Below are 15,476 nucleotides of genomic sequence, written 5' to 3'. Positions count from 1 at the left end.
ATAATATAAATATATATATATATATATATATATATATATATATATATATATATATATATATATATATATATATATATATATATATATATCCATATAATATATATGGTTTCGCAATAATATACAAGACCTAATACTCCACCGCAATCACACTTTAAATGTCAAATTGTGGATGCATTCCTCGTGACAACAAACATTGCAACATTCTTGAAAATGTTCCATTTTCGTTCCTTTTTTATGCTCCCTGTCGAGGAAAACTGCTTATTCTAACACTCACCTGATAAATAGTTCTCTAAATTCAAACTCATTTCCTCATACCCATGACCTTCTCTTTTTGGTTTAATGGAAACCTTTAAAGCTATCACGCTTCTTTCAAGACCCTTCAACTGTCTCTCATTCCGACACTTCCATGAAAATAACAATCCATCGCCTTTCTCTTCTCAAATACTCCAATACTGTATTCTGAATACGGATATGAATGCAGCCTTTGGACAAGACATCTACTGAGGTATATACGTAACTTACGTAACTTCGAGATCCCACTGAACAGCTTAAAGTTTGCCCAGTCATCATTCCCTTTTCTGCCTTCATCCACAAGCACAAACACCGCATGGCAGAGGCATCAGGCAGCCACAGGAAACCCACCTCACAGTCATTCCCTAGCAAGGCCTCACTGAAAACCGCTCCTCCTTAGTGCAGGTTCCAGGCTGACGCCTTGGAAAGTTGGGAGTGACATCAGGAAACCCCTGGGTACCTGCCATTGCAGCCCAGAGCACCTGCCCTCCCGTGTGCTTTGCAGTTCTCATCCGTTCGTCCCAAAAGCAGGCTACATCACGTGACCCAGACCACACAATGGCCCCACAAACATTGCATCGAATTCATTGTTTTCATCTGATTATCCAATTATGTCTTACAATACTGTATTATCTATTAAAATTTCTCTGTTGACACTTTTGATTTATTCTCTGTAAGCTGGATATTATACAGTATATTGAATATTATCGCTAACAGCCATATATAGTTATTACCCCAACTATCTTGAAACTGAATTGGCCTGGGAGGTTGAACCACCAGATCGGTTTCCTGGTCATTTTTGTACTGAGGATCTCGACTGCTGACATCAACAGAATTTGCGATGACAAGAAAGCTAGTAAGGCAGCCATGCTGAAATACTGTCTATTTTACAGTGGCGTATACAAGCTTTTCAAAGTTCCTATTCGATGGTAACCACTGAAACCTGCAGACTCCTACGAAGAGGGCCAGTTTTCAACAGATTATTAGCGATGTTTCGACAGATTGCTTTTTCAAAGGAAACTCAAAAATACAATAACACAAAAAACTGCCAGATAATCCCATAAAAATTTGAAATTCCCATCCTTTAAAAATACTCTTTAAATGTGCTTAGCCTAAACCTCCTATTTTTCATTCAAAATCCGAGGAAACCAATTAAAGGGAAAGGCTGCAACCCCTTCCCCCAAATGCCACGAAGGAACTAACAACCAAAAGACGCCCACCTCATCCCTTGTGAACAGCTGCGAACGAAATTTTTTTTTTTTTTTTTTTTTAGAAAATTCCAAAGTTTCCAGTAACTCTGAAACCAACTCATTCTCAAGACACCACAAAATTTTGACCCCTCCTTATCCCAACAAATATAATAATAATAATAATAATAATAATAATAATAATAATAATAATAATAATAATAATAATAATAATAATAACAATAACAATAATAATAATAATAATAATAATAATAATAATAATAATAATAATAATAATAATAATAAGGCTTGTTGTTGAAAACAACAAAAATGTAAAAATTCTGATCTACAACAATAATGATACATTTCCAGTAAGTAATAGATATTTGTCATTCAAAATCTACCAAAAACAAACGGGAAACACTGCGCACACCAAACACGACAGAAATCAGTAACCGTCCAGGGACACAATCCAAAACAAAGTTATTAACAAGAATAAACAATGAGCACGAAATTATTATTATTAATAAAATATTTTGGAGCCTGCCACCGATTCACTCTCAAGAAATACACGATCCCGAAAATCATAAAAAAAAAACAATTCATGTCAATAAACAAGAATAAGAGTAAAAGCACAAGGAATAAATGAAGGAACACTTACGCCGTCACTGGCAAAGTTCTTGAATCGTCAAAGGTAGCGGTGTTTTGCTCAAGACTTCACGACACTGGAGCCCAATTTCCTGTAAAGGCACTTTTTTATAACACTCACATGGGCCTTCCCTCTATCCTCCTCCGCTGTCTATAACGTCTAGCTAATGATTAATTACAATATAATCAACGAAAATTGCGAGAACTTAACCACTCGTTGGCTAAACGACAACTAATCGCAAAACGAGGAAAGTCTTTGTAACAGGGTTTCCATGAAGAGTGGTTGGTTTTACCTAGACCAATGAAAATTTTACCCTAGATTGAGCATTTTTACCTAGATTATATATACTGTATTAATATATATATATATATATATATATATATATATATATATATATATATATTAGCGCGAAGGTGGACCATGGAAACGTATTCATCTCTACATAATTCTTTATTTCCAACGTTTCGTAATAAAAAAAGCTTTATTACATCATCAGGAATCTGTTAAATAATGAATAAAATTACTTTAAAAATTGCTCTTAAAATCAATAAAATCCATAAAATACTTCACAGTTAAAATACAAGATAAAAAAAAACGAAAAAAAAAACAAAAAAAAAAAAAAAAAACATAAAAGCAAAATCAAAGACCGCTAACCAACCTTATACCAAGAAGGCAGAAGACAGAATACATAAAAAAAAGTTTAACTCAGGTACAGCTGAGTGGAGGAGGTCTGGGTATTTAACTGGGGAACCAGTTGTTTAATAAATAATGATTCCAGGATAGGCAGTTCGTATGCATTAGTTGTTTGGCCTATGATACAGAAATCGTTTCTATCAATATATGTTTTACAAATTTTCGAATGGTTTCTTATGCTTGAATGCTCGGGATTGGAGAGCCTACAGCCAGTCCGAAAACTTAATCCCCGATGAGAGTCGATTCTGACCCTCAGTAACTTCCTCGTGGATCCGACATATGTCCCAGAGTTACACTTAGGGCAAGTATACTTATATACCACGTTAGAGGTCAATAGAGGGTTTAATCGATCTTTGTATCTGAAAAAGGAACCAAGATTCCCTGATGATGTAATAAAGCTTTTTATTACGAAACGTTGGAAATAAAGAATTATGTAGAGATGAATACGTTTCCATGGTCCACCTTCGCGCTAATGTATACCACTGGCCGTCGCCTACTTCTGTTCTTATATATATATATATATATATATATATATATATATATATATATATATATATATATATATATATATATATATATATATATATATATATATATTTGTAGTAAAGGTTTAGGCAATAAGCTACAGAACTTTTTATTGTCCTTTAAACTGTTCTCTTTTCCAAAGAAAACAAAATGTTGAAAGGTGGTACTTACCTTTGAACAATGCTAGCTTATAAAGACATGCTATAGAGCCTGATATTGTGCGTGAAATTCACCACTTAAGGCCAAAGTTGACACCACACCAATGATTCCCAAAACTGAAAAAATAGGCTATACAAAGGAAAATAATTTGTCCAAATATTTGACTTCATCATGAGAAACTAAGAAAAATACTAGGCTACACAAAAGGATAAGATAAGAACTTGTAAATAATCTGTATGCTTAAGCAAGAATAAATGGTTACTGAATGTATGTAGCAATATTTACCAAAAAATTTTCATATCCTATATTAATAAATGCATGCAGGGCTTATTCAGTAATTTCATTTATTAGTTAATAAACTAAATGCAATATTTACTTTCATTTGCCAAACAATTAAGTGAATCCTCAGAGGTGTTCCAAACAGGCTACCACTTATGTATTATTTCAAAAACATTTTATATAGGCTAATACAGCCAAAAGAGAAGCTGTAAGTTTTGACTGATAATTTCTAATGGCAAATTTTTTTCACACCAATTAGGCCTATACGATATTCACAATATCACAATGTTCTAATAATCATGATTTCTTAACTGAATTTCAGATATACCGTAGGCTTACATTATATACAAAATGAGGAATAGTTCAATTAGATTAGGCAAGATCATTTGTTCTTTTTAAATTTATACTCATGTAAGCTACCTACAACTTCAAATTGCTTCTGATTCAGAACAAGTGGCATCACTTCGAACATTATTTATAGCTTTAAGTAGTTTTTCATCGATTTGCATACTGTGAGCTGAAAGTTCCTTGTTCTTTAAATAGTATACAGTATGCATCAAACCACGTAGCCTACCGTTTCGTTTTTCAATCTTGTCCTCTCAGTGGTCTTTGTTAATTAAGTTGAGTTGACTAAAGAAGCGTTCAGCTGAAGCATTAGAGAAAGGCAGTGATAACAGTGTTGACATTATTTGATATAAATTTGGATAACATTGTAATCCTGCATCATTTTTACGACTGAAAACAATGGTCCAGTACTTTACAGTATCTAATTAAGCAGATAGTTCCTCGTCCAAATAATGCTTTCTCCACTCAATATCTCCATCTTTTTGTCAGCAAATTTGCTTAGCTGCGGTATTTCATCAAACAAAAATCCTAAAGAGGGAGGGTCAAGAGAAACAGCTGCACAAGGGTTAAGACATGATACGACTTTATACACGCTATCCTCTAAAGAAAAACGCGTTTGTATTTGTGATACAGCCTCCACTAAGAATGACCGACAATTCTTGTAAAAAACTGCAAGCTTCTCATTAGTCATATTACCTGATTCCTTCAGCTTATCTATTGTATGCGTTGCAGATAACCCAATATAAATATTTTCATCAGAAATGCAAGCACTGGAAAATGTTGGGTGTGATGGATTCAGAAGTGATATATCTGCAGTCTTTACATATCTAACATTCATGAAATCTGAGCACAAACTTCTAATTAATTTACAAGTTTCACTTTTAACAGAGAAAAAATTGGGAGACTTTGACTGAAAAAGGGTATTGAATTGATTGAATTTTCCAAGATTATAATCAAGAAATTCTAGATAAGCAACAGTTACTTCATTTCCTAGAGCATCTACAATCATGTCATTGACTTGTGTAGGATCACTGAATGCTAATTCCCTGAAATACAAAATTAAGGCATCCCATTGCTCCAACAACCTCTTGACACAAGCCTGAAGTGACAGCCACCTTGTCTGGCCTGGTGCTAGGATCTTATGTGGCTGTATTTCAACAAATTTTTGAAATTCATTTAGTGCATACTGCCTCTTTGAACTCAAATTAAAATGGGAAAATATATTACGGCACAAATCTTCAATGTATCGAGGCAATTTCAGACATGCATATGATGCAGCTAGATGAACCATGTGGCAGGCACACTTAACGATAACAACTTTAGGTAAAACTGATTTAAGCAAAGAGGCAACTGAATGACGAGCTCCCATCATAACATTTGTTGTGTCAGAACAGCAGCCTGCAATGTTCTCTAAAGGAATATCCTTTGAGGTAAAACTTTCTTTAAGAACATTGAATAGCCCAGCAGCCGAACTATCATAAACTTCAATTAAATAAAAAAATGAAGTTTGCAATTTACCATCCATAAAATACTGCACGATAATGCACAATTGTTTCGTGGAACTTCTGTCTGTCGTTTCATCAATAATAACTGAAAAGAGGCACTGTCTTAATACTTCATACAGATCCCTAGCAAAAACTTTACCGAAAACTTGTCTGATGATGTTTGATGCTCTCTGCTTACCTAACTTTACCTTCTTCAATGGTATATCTCCAAGAAACACTGCATGCAGTAAATCCATAAAAGGTTTGCAAAGAGAAATAGCCAGATGGTGTTCTGATAAAAATGCACAAACCATTAATTCAATTCTACGAGCTGATCTTTGAATTGGCTCGGCTGATGATACAAAAGTAGACATTGACTTAGTTTTAGAAATCTCCAAACTAAACCTTTTATGCTTCTGAGATGCTGCATGTCGCGCAATTTCAGATTTACCACATGTAATATCTAGGTTACATATGCTGCAAAAGGCCAAATCTTTTGAAGAAGTTGATCTATTCGACTTTGCTAACCATCCTGAAAACTGAGGTTCCGACATCCAGCTATCTCTCCACCTTTGAGAATATATTTTGATATTGCAATCTTTTGCTTTTTTTCTTGGGGGAGTATTCGGATCCTCTACAATCTTGTCGGGTGCTGTTCCACTTTCATCACTATCAATTGCAATTCCTCCTAAAGGGATAAGAAAACCATTCAGTTTCTGCATTACATTTTTTTTTTATCCTAATATAAGATATGCCAAGTACAAAAACATGCAAGAGTTGACCTGATTTATCCCAAGTGAAACGACGTATATTAGGCCTACACCAATTGCATACCTTGATATATATTCTGTCAAGGAATGGTTAGTGGATTAAGAAATTCAAAGTACTAATAAAGAATTGCCATGCATTAATGCTGATTGCATAAATTACTTTTGATGTATTATACTACAGAAGTAGATATTGGGTACTTCGTTATATGAATGGCTTGTGACGTTTCATGATCAAACTGAAAATGTTCTTTCATAGAACTGTAAATAAAATGCTATTTATTTTTACCTGAAGTGGCAGTGCTAGTTTCATGTATATCATGATCCTTTGAAGTACTAGGCACATGTTCTGGGTCATCTAAATCCTCCTCTGGAGAGCTATTCAAGGCAAAACTTCTTTTTTTCGTGGCTTTACTTTTCTTGGCAGAACTGGATTTTATATTCCCTTTGGTCCCGTTACCTAAAATTATATGATACTCACTTATTGTTGATTAAATGTGTTGAGAAGGAGAAGTATGGATATATATATATATATATATATATATATATATATATATATATATATATATATATATATATATATATATATATATATATATATACATATACATTATACACACACACACATATACATATATATATATATATATATATATATATATATATATATATATATATATATATATATATATGTATGTATGTATGTGTGTGTATGTATGTGTGTGTGTGCTTGTGAGTGTGTGATGGGTTAAGTATTTACAAATATTCTTTGAATTCGAATGCAAGTTACATTTGATAATCTATTATTATTTCAAGAAAGTTAATCAAATATAGTGCAATCAGTTAGAACGTATATACGGTAATTCTTCATTGATCTGAAATAAAATCTGGTCCTAATCATTCTCTACTCTTTCAAATTCCTTCAATCTGCTCTTATGAACCAATTTACTTTGTGAGACAAGAACAATAGCATCTGTTACTCTATAAGGGTACAACAGCATTTATATTCTACCTGAACTGGCAATGCTAGACCCATGTGCATCATCCTTTGAAGTACTAGGCACAGGGTCTGGGTCATCTACATCCTCGTCTGAAGCACTATGCCAGGCAAAAGTTTTCTTTTTGTAGTCATTAACATCTTTACCTAAGAAATAAATATCATACCACTCTTATTAGCTCACAACTATGTAGACCATTATTTTTTTTTTCTTTCCTCTATTAAGCAGCGGGAACTGGAAGTAGAACTAATTCTATTGGGACAACATGCATATAACTTTCATTAGGGTAAGCGGTAGGCCTACTGCAAATGTTTCTTAACAATTAGCATCAGTATTCTAGAATCTCATCTAAGGAATCAGGAAGTATTTGTGTGTGTGTGTGGGGGTTGAGCAAGTTCTTATGCCTCACAGAAGAGGCTAGGCTGCAGTGTTCTTATTTCAACTAATGCCCATTGTTCTGGAATTTCAGGCCAATTCACTAATTTATTTTTACAGACAAAATATGAAGTATTAAAAATGAAATCCTCCTAGAGATGAAGTTAAAATGTCACATACACTTTCTTTTAGTTTCATCAGTGTGTATATATATATATATATATATATATATATATATATATATATATATATATATATATATATATATATATATACTAGCAGAGGTACCCGGCCATGCCCGGGTGTTGGATAGTAGAGGTACCCGGCCCTAGGAGTGGTTGCTTGCTTTTTATATACTCCCTGGGTCATGTAGTTTCAGAATATAAATGATCATGGGGTCAATCTTCAAAACCATAGAAGTGGTTGCTTGCTTTTTCCTGCACCTACAGGAGGGAGACGCCCTCTGGATGTGAAATATACTCCCTGGTTCATGTAGTTTCAGAATATATATGGTTATGAGGGTCTGTCTCTAAAACCATAGGAGTGGTTGCTTGCTCCTTCAGGAGGGAGACGCCCTTTGGAAATGAAATATACTTATCCAAGTACCCTGGGGCATGTAGTTTCAGAATATATGTGGTTATGGGGTTCTATCTCCAAAACTCTAGCATTGGTTGCTTCCTTTTTCCTGCACTTTCAGGAGGGAGACGCCTTTTGGAAATGAAATATACTTATCCAAGTGCCCTAGGTCATGTAGTTTCAGAATATATACGGTTATGTGGGTTTATCGCCAAAACCCTATGAGAGGTTTTTCCTGCACCTTCAGGAGGGAGACGCCTTTTGGAAATGAAATATACTTATCCAAGTGCCCTGGGTCATGTAGTTTCAGAATATATATGGTTATAGGGGTCTACTTCTAAAATCTTGGGGGTGGTTGCTTATTTTTTCCTGCACCTTCAGGAGAGAGACGCCTTTTGGAAATGAAATTGATGCCCGGGTGAAGGATAGCAGAGGTACCCGCCCCTGGGAGTGGTTACTTGCTTTTTATATACTCCCTGGGACATGTAGTTTCAGAATATAAATGGTCATGGGGTCAATCTTCAAAACCATGGAAGTGGTTGCTTGCTTTTCCCTGCACCTACAGGAGGGAGACGCCCTTTTGATGTGAAATATACTCAGTCGGTCATGTAGTTTCACAATATATATAGTTATGAGGGTCTATCTCTAAAACCCTAGGAGTGGTTGTTTGCTTTTCCTGCTCCTTCAGGAGGGAGATGTCCTTTGGAAATGAAATATACTAATCTAGGTAACCTGGGCCATGTAGTGTCAGAATTTATATGGCTATGGGGTTCTGTCTCCAAAACTCTAGGAATGGTTGCTTTTTTTTTCCTGCACCTTCAGGAGGGAGACGCCATTTGGAAATGAAATATACTTATCCAAGTGCCCTGGATCATGTAGTTTCAGAATATATATGGTTATGGGGTCTATCTCCAAAACCCTAGGTGTGGTTACTTGTTTTTCAGGAGTTCATGAACAAACAAACAAATAAACAAACAAACAAACAAACAAACAAACAAACAAACAAACAGACAGGAGCTACAACTTTATTATATTAGATATAGATATATATATTAGTTAACAATATGGGCTTGCGCTAACCTGGAAGTCTCATTCACTTTATTATTTACTTGCAATTCATCGACGAAATTATGAGGTGTGATAAAATATATTAATATTTTATAATAAATCGAAAATATAGTGGGCTACACTATTCAGGAGTTAGAAAGATAATTACAATTTGTTAGACTAGGCGATCTGAAACAGTTTTGTTATGATCGGCGATCATGATTCGACAAACCAATTCTATCAGCAAACTGCAGTAACAACAAATTTAGCTTCATATGCTTACCTTTCTCTTTTTTTAACCAATTCAAAAGAGACATTTTGGTAGTAGCCAATGCTTCTTATAGGATATATCGATACAATTCACAATAATCCTCATACACACTTGGTAGTAGGCTAACTAACCAGAGTTCCCAGACTGGCATCCCCGGAAAATTATGAAAATGCGTAGGTTACTATTTCCCTACGCGTAATATACAGGTAGCGACGTGATTGCTCAACGCCATTACCACATAACCGCCCACCCACCCACCCATTCTCCAAATTGGCGCCAATGATCTTCCCTTACATGCAGCAACTTGCATATCAGACTGTTACGACCTTGTAAAACATTATATTTTATTTATATGTTCTATATGATATAAGACAGATTGTTTACAAATTATACAAATTTCATTTGAAAATTTTGACAAATTCCTGCAAAGTAATGCATTTGCCAGGTTATAGTTTACTGGTGGTAGGCTACCCTGATTACCCTAGATTTTAGATATTTTTCTTTTACCCTAAACACTACCCTAAGGGAGATCTGATTACCCTATTTTAGGGTACGCTACCCTAAAATGGAAACACTGCTTTGAAAAGTACGTTGGCTGGGGTTGGGTAGGGAGTAAAGGGGTAGCTGGTACCAATTTTCATTTTGATTTATTGTTTGGCGACAACTTCACTATTTTAATATTGACTGTTTCATATAAGAATTATAGTTTTTAAAAAAAGTGCAAATTCAATATAATACAGATAAAATTATACTAGAATTAATATTTTCCTTAACGAATGCTAACACACTACTTCACGTTACACCGACTAGTGGCTGGGTAGTACCAACCTCTGGTCAAGTTCCTATAACTAAACAAACTAATAACAACGATGAAAATCACATAAAATATTCAGATGAAAACTTTATTTTATAAAAGTAAGTATGAAGTTAATTTTATACTAAAAAATGATAATAGTGATAAAATATTAATGACCAGAGCGTCATTACTGTTGGCATTCCTTGAAGCCACCCAACCAACAGAATGACAAGAGAAGCACGTGGGACGGGACCCGTAGAGGAGAAATTCCTTTAAATAATAAACCTTTCTCACCCTTATGTCTCTGTGCCTCTCACTGGTCAGTTCTTCACCGGAACATCATAAAAAAAAAGGACAAATTTTTTGAGGCTACAAAATAAATGCTCGAAAGGATTTGCTTTCAAACTGTCAAAGAAGGTTTTTATCTTTTATATTCCAATGATATTGATGTTTCATTAGAGGTGTTAGATAATTTTCATTCCTATTACAAAACCGTCGTGTTGTATGTGATGATATAAACACTGGTCGAGTGGTCGTAGACCTTTTTTTTTTTCTTTGCTATCATGGGACTTTCGATCATAATTTGTGAACTGCAACGTTCAAGAGGAATACACATTGTCCTTTACTTGGTAAAGGACAGTAAGTCGAAAGGCCTAGCACCACTTCATTGTTTCACTTTCCTTCGTGGTGTTGCCTTTATTTATATATTCATCACGTTCCATACTTTCGTGATTCAGTTACACACACACACACACACACACACACATATATATATATATATATATATATATATATATATATATATATATATATATATATATATATATATATGTGTGTGTGTGTGTATATATTCAAACCTTAGAGTCGTAAACAATTACTGAACTGCAGTATTTTGCTGAAAAAATGAGTTAAACAATTGACAGAATTCAGTCGTATGACTCATATCGAAGTCACCTGAAGTCATTTACTGACAATACGATCTAAGATTTATGTGAGGCAGATATTAATGAATGTGAAAAATTTGTCGTTTGATGCCATTAATTTTATTGCATATACAATGGGGGGTAAATGTTTGCATGATTTACGTTCGTTTATGCGAGATAATAACTACAACTTGGTTGTCATATTCATAAGCTGAGCATCTGGGAGTAAATGTCATTTGTCCAAGTGGAAGGAAATGTTGGGATGTGTGGATGAGCGCTTATGCTAGAAATCACTAGAACTTGCAGCTGTTATTAAGAAATCAGGTTCGTTAATCTTATGAAAATGTTATTCTTGAAGTTTTTACAAAAATCGTTTTAATGTTTAGCTAAATGAAAATTCTATAACATTTTTTTATCTTTATTTTATCAAGTGAATAACAATGTCTTTTCATAAAACTGATCTAGCTGTTCAAAAAATAGTTTCCACTTTGCACCCATTTACTACTGCTGTTTTTTTTTTTTTACGGAAATCAGCCAATATTATCGAAATACGAGTTAATTACTCTCACAAACATGATAAAAGTGAGTTTTATTAGACATATAAAGACATAAAATAACCCCCAAGAAATAATTCCAAGTTTCTTGCAGTACTTGCTTTTTGTTGTGGATGAGGTAAGGCTCATTGAGACACGAACGACCTCACTCGAATTCACAGTTCTCAAACTTACTATGAGACTATCATAGTATGGGGAGTGGGGTTAGAGAGATACTCTGTAATAAGACGCCTATTAATAACTAAATTACTATTACCGCTGACTTCCTCAGTTGGGAAACCAGCTACTTGAGGAGGCAGATTCTCTAGAACCTCATAGTTGTTTTGTAAACTTAGAAGCGCCAGGAAATGTACATCAGACCTTTGTACTTATGCACACTACAACCCTTTTCATTTCTGTGTTGCATAATCCGGATGACATGAAGATACAACGCCAAAATGACAGGTAAAATCGCACAACTGACCCCAGTTCCACTATTCCCATTTTTCTGCAAAATATGCACAGAATCACAGAATCTGAGACCTTCAACTGTTACCATTCGTCTCTCTCTCTCTCTCTCTCTCTCTCTCTCTCTCTCTCTCTCTCTCTCTCTCTCTCCTTCGGGAGGATGCTGCGATATCAAAAATACTACCTATAACAACATCTAAAACAGTTACGAAATTGACATGTGCTTTCCTTTAGTAAGGATATTTATATCGATGGTCTGTCTCTGTGGTGAACGTAGAGTGGTACCCTTTTGCCTTGAGCACCAGAGAGAGAGAGAGAGAGAGAGAGAGAGAGAGAGAGAGAGAGAGAGAGAGAGAGAGAGAGAGAGAGAGACTTTGTACAACAATATGTTACTGAGCCTTTCCATAATTCATACCTGCCGAAAATATTGCTCATTCCATAATTCAAAACCGAGGGGCAGGTTCGGAAACAGGTGGGAGTGATTGACTCTCGATATTTCATTCACTCTGTTTACCAAAAATCAAAACGAAACCGACTGGTTATTCAGAGAGAAAGGTCTTTCCAATACCAATATTTGATGATCTGGAATCAGTAGATATACTGTAAAACCTGATTTTCGTTTGCTCCAGTTCGCCTGGAACTTTACAATCTTTTCCAGCGGTCGCGTTTGCATATTTTTTGACAGTGGTTAAGCGATATACAGAAACCAATCATTATTCAGGTTGTAATTCTACAATTTTTCTTTTCATAGATAATATGAGCAAATCAGTCCTCCGTTCTGTTTACCGCATCTCCATTAAATATATTCTCAAGCCTGTTAACTGAGCATCTTTTTTTTATGGATTTCTTCACAAGCAAAATGCTTCCTGTAATCCCCAAAGCTTATGGTTTCAAATCTTGAAATCGTTCAGAATCTTTGTATTATGTTAACATCTGAACAATGTAGCCACTTAGCTAATTAACCCATGGCTCATTATTCTAAATCCAAGAAATAATCAAAAGATGGAAATAAAACATTGCATTTCCAACCGTCTGAAGATAAATCAAGTTCCGCTTTGATTTCCTGTGTTCAATTTTATTTCGAAATGAAAAATTGTATATTTAAGCAGAAAAGCCCATTTTAACAGAAAACAGAAGAGACAAAAAATAACTTTTCTCAATATGTTTTCTAGCTAATTAATTTTATGCATTTTCAAGATGACAGCGACAGCAGTTTCAGTGAACAAAATGACTGCTGAAGATATTGCAGAAAATCATCCGGTTAATGAGTCACTTGGACTTGTTTCAGTGACAAGAGCTAAGCTTGTAACTGCTCTGTATTTGTCAAAAGTGCCAAGTCAACTATATGCTTGTAAAAGTTCCTTTTTTGACGCAATTTAGGACCCCTAAACTGTAGAGCATTCATTCACTATTAAGCTGCGAGAGTGTAAAACTGAAACTAGCTGTAACAGTTGCAACATGTCAGATCATGTCTCTTTTTCGGGAATGAATTTGATGCTAAACTAAAATGACTTTTCGTTATGAACATCTTACAACTGGATCACTCCTTGATCCTCGACATTCAAGTATTGTTTTCATCGGATAAAATTACATATTTATGTTGCACGATGCTTTTCATTCATTCAAAAACATTTAAGGCTTCAACTGGAGGAATACAGAGCTGAATATTTTATATTTTGGAATAAAATGTAAATTATACCATGGCAGTGAGCCATAATGGATTCATGACAATTATATCTCTACTTATAACTTTTCCATAGTTCTCGATTCAAATGCAGAACATAAAATCCACATCAAAATAAAAAATTGCTAACTTATGCGTGAGCGTTATTTTTTACGTATGGCTGTATGCATTTATTATGAATACACTAGTGACCTCGCACAACAAAAGGTCCATTTTTCTTTCTCAAATCATTGGTTACAATGGAAGTTTTCGCTGGAGAGGTCCAGTCATACAAAAAGTTTCTTTCTCTGGCAATATTTTAAGACGTTTTTGATTTTAGGGATAAAGTAGATTAAAATGTTCCAGGGCCCCTCCTCGTGGATAAGTGTTTTACCTCTCTCTCTCTCTCTCTCTCTCTCTCTCTCTCTCTCTCTCTCTCTCTCTCTCATGTAAATCATGAAAAATGAAAATATAGGCTATGTGTTGAATTCTCTCTCTCTCTCTCTCTCTCTCTCCCTCCGAAACACATTCAATGTTTCTCTCTCTTTATGTTCACAGAACTTGAATCATGAAAATAGCTGAAAATGTGTGGGGGATGGGTGAATGTTTTTCTCTTACAGGTATTAGTTTATTTCTTAAATATCCTCCGAAACACATTCAACATTTGTGTATTCTTTATATTCACAGTACTTGGACTGACAATAGCTGGAGCATCTGTGACTATGAGGTCTAATCTACTGCCAGAGATGTGCCTGGGTTCCTCAGTTAGCTGGACAGATTCGGAGGATACACAGAACTCAAGAGCAGATCGGCCATGTTGATCCATGGAATCAATTTAGCCACTCACTGTGCTTTGCATGACAGTCTCAACAAATAACGAATAAAGTTTTTGAATCCTAAGACTAATCCATATATAGAACTGTCGATATTTGGATTGCGGTAAACAGTAAATACGTAAACACTGTAAAACTAGTGAAAATTTTCAAACAAAGAACTTCATGGCAACTACACTCCAAATTTTACTGACGGTAAATAGGTCGTCCGGACCTAATGTATACAGCAACACCTTGCGCACGTGGGAAGTTGTGACGATAAATAAAATCAGGGCCATCAAACTCCGGGATTAAAAACCCAACCTTTGACTTGTTACTACTTACAAGACTCTCGGATAAAAACATCAAATCGTAGTTACGGGCACAACTCTGCAGATGAAGAAAATTGGACCTTAAGCCCCGAATATCTGAGTAAAGTGATTTGCAATTTTTCTTTCTGTAATGAGTAACAGGCCCACGGTTCAGCTCCATGTCTCCCGAAAGAATTAAAATTAAAACTATAAAATCAGTATCAAAACTAAAAGATAGACTCAAAACAACAGGAACATTGCAAAAATCAACAGAACCAATAAACAACAATATGATCAACAGCATCAACAGTATTTACACCATTT

General features: G+C 34.9%; 1 protein-coding gene across 1 annotated transcript; it reads right to left on the bottom strand.

The window, feature by feature from the left end:
- Window positions 1–3,655: 3,655 nt before the first annotated feature.
- On the bottom strand, window positions 3,656–14,855 carry LOC136829942 (uncharacterized). Its single transcript, XM_067089117.1, has 4 exons — window positions 14,720–14,855; window positions 7,392–7,523; window positions 6,669–6,839; window positions 3,656–6,300 (listed from the first exon to the last, which is right to left on the bottom strand). The coding sequence occupies exons 1-4, from the start codon at window positions 14,853–14,855 to the stop codon at window positions 4,550–4,552; spliced, it is 2,190 nt and encodes a 729-aa protein (XP_066945218.1). The 3' UTR covers window positions 3,656–4,549.
- Between the last annotated feature and the right edge of the window lie 621 nt (window positions 14,856–15,476).

The sequence above is a fragment of the Macrobrachium rosenbergii genome, chromosome 45, assembly GCF_040412425.1.
Source record: "Macrobrachium rosenbergii isolate ZJJX-2024 chromosome 45, ASM4041242v1, whole genome shotgun sequence".
Classification (NCBI taxonomy): domain Eukaryota; kingdom Metazoa; phylum Arthropoda; class Malacostraca; order Decapoda; family Palaemonidae; genus Macrobrachium; species Macrobrachium rosenbergii.
The sequence above is the reverse complement of the archived record's forward strand: the minus strand, read 5'-3'. Positions and strand labels throughout refer to the sequence as shown.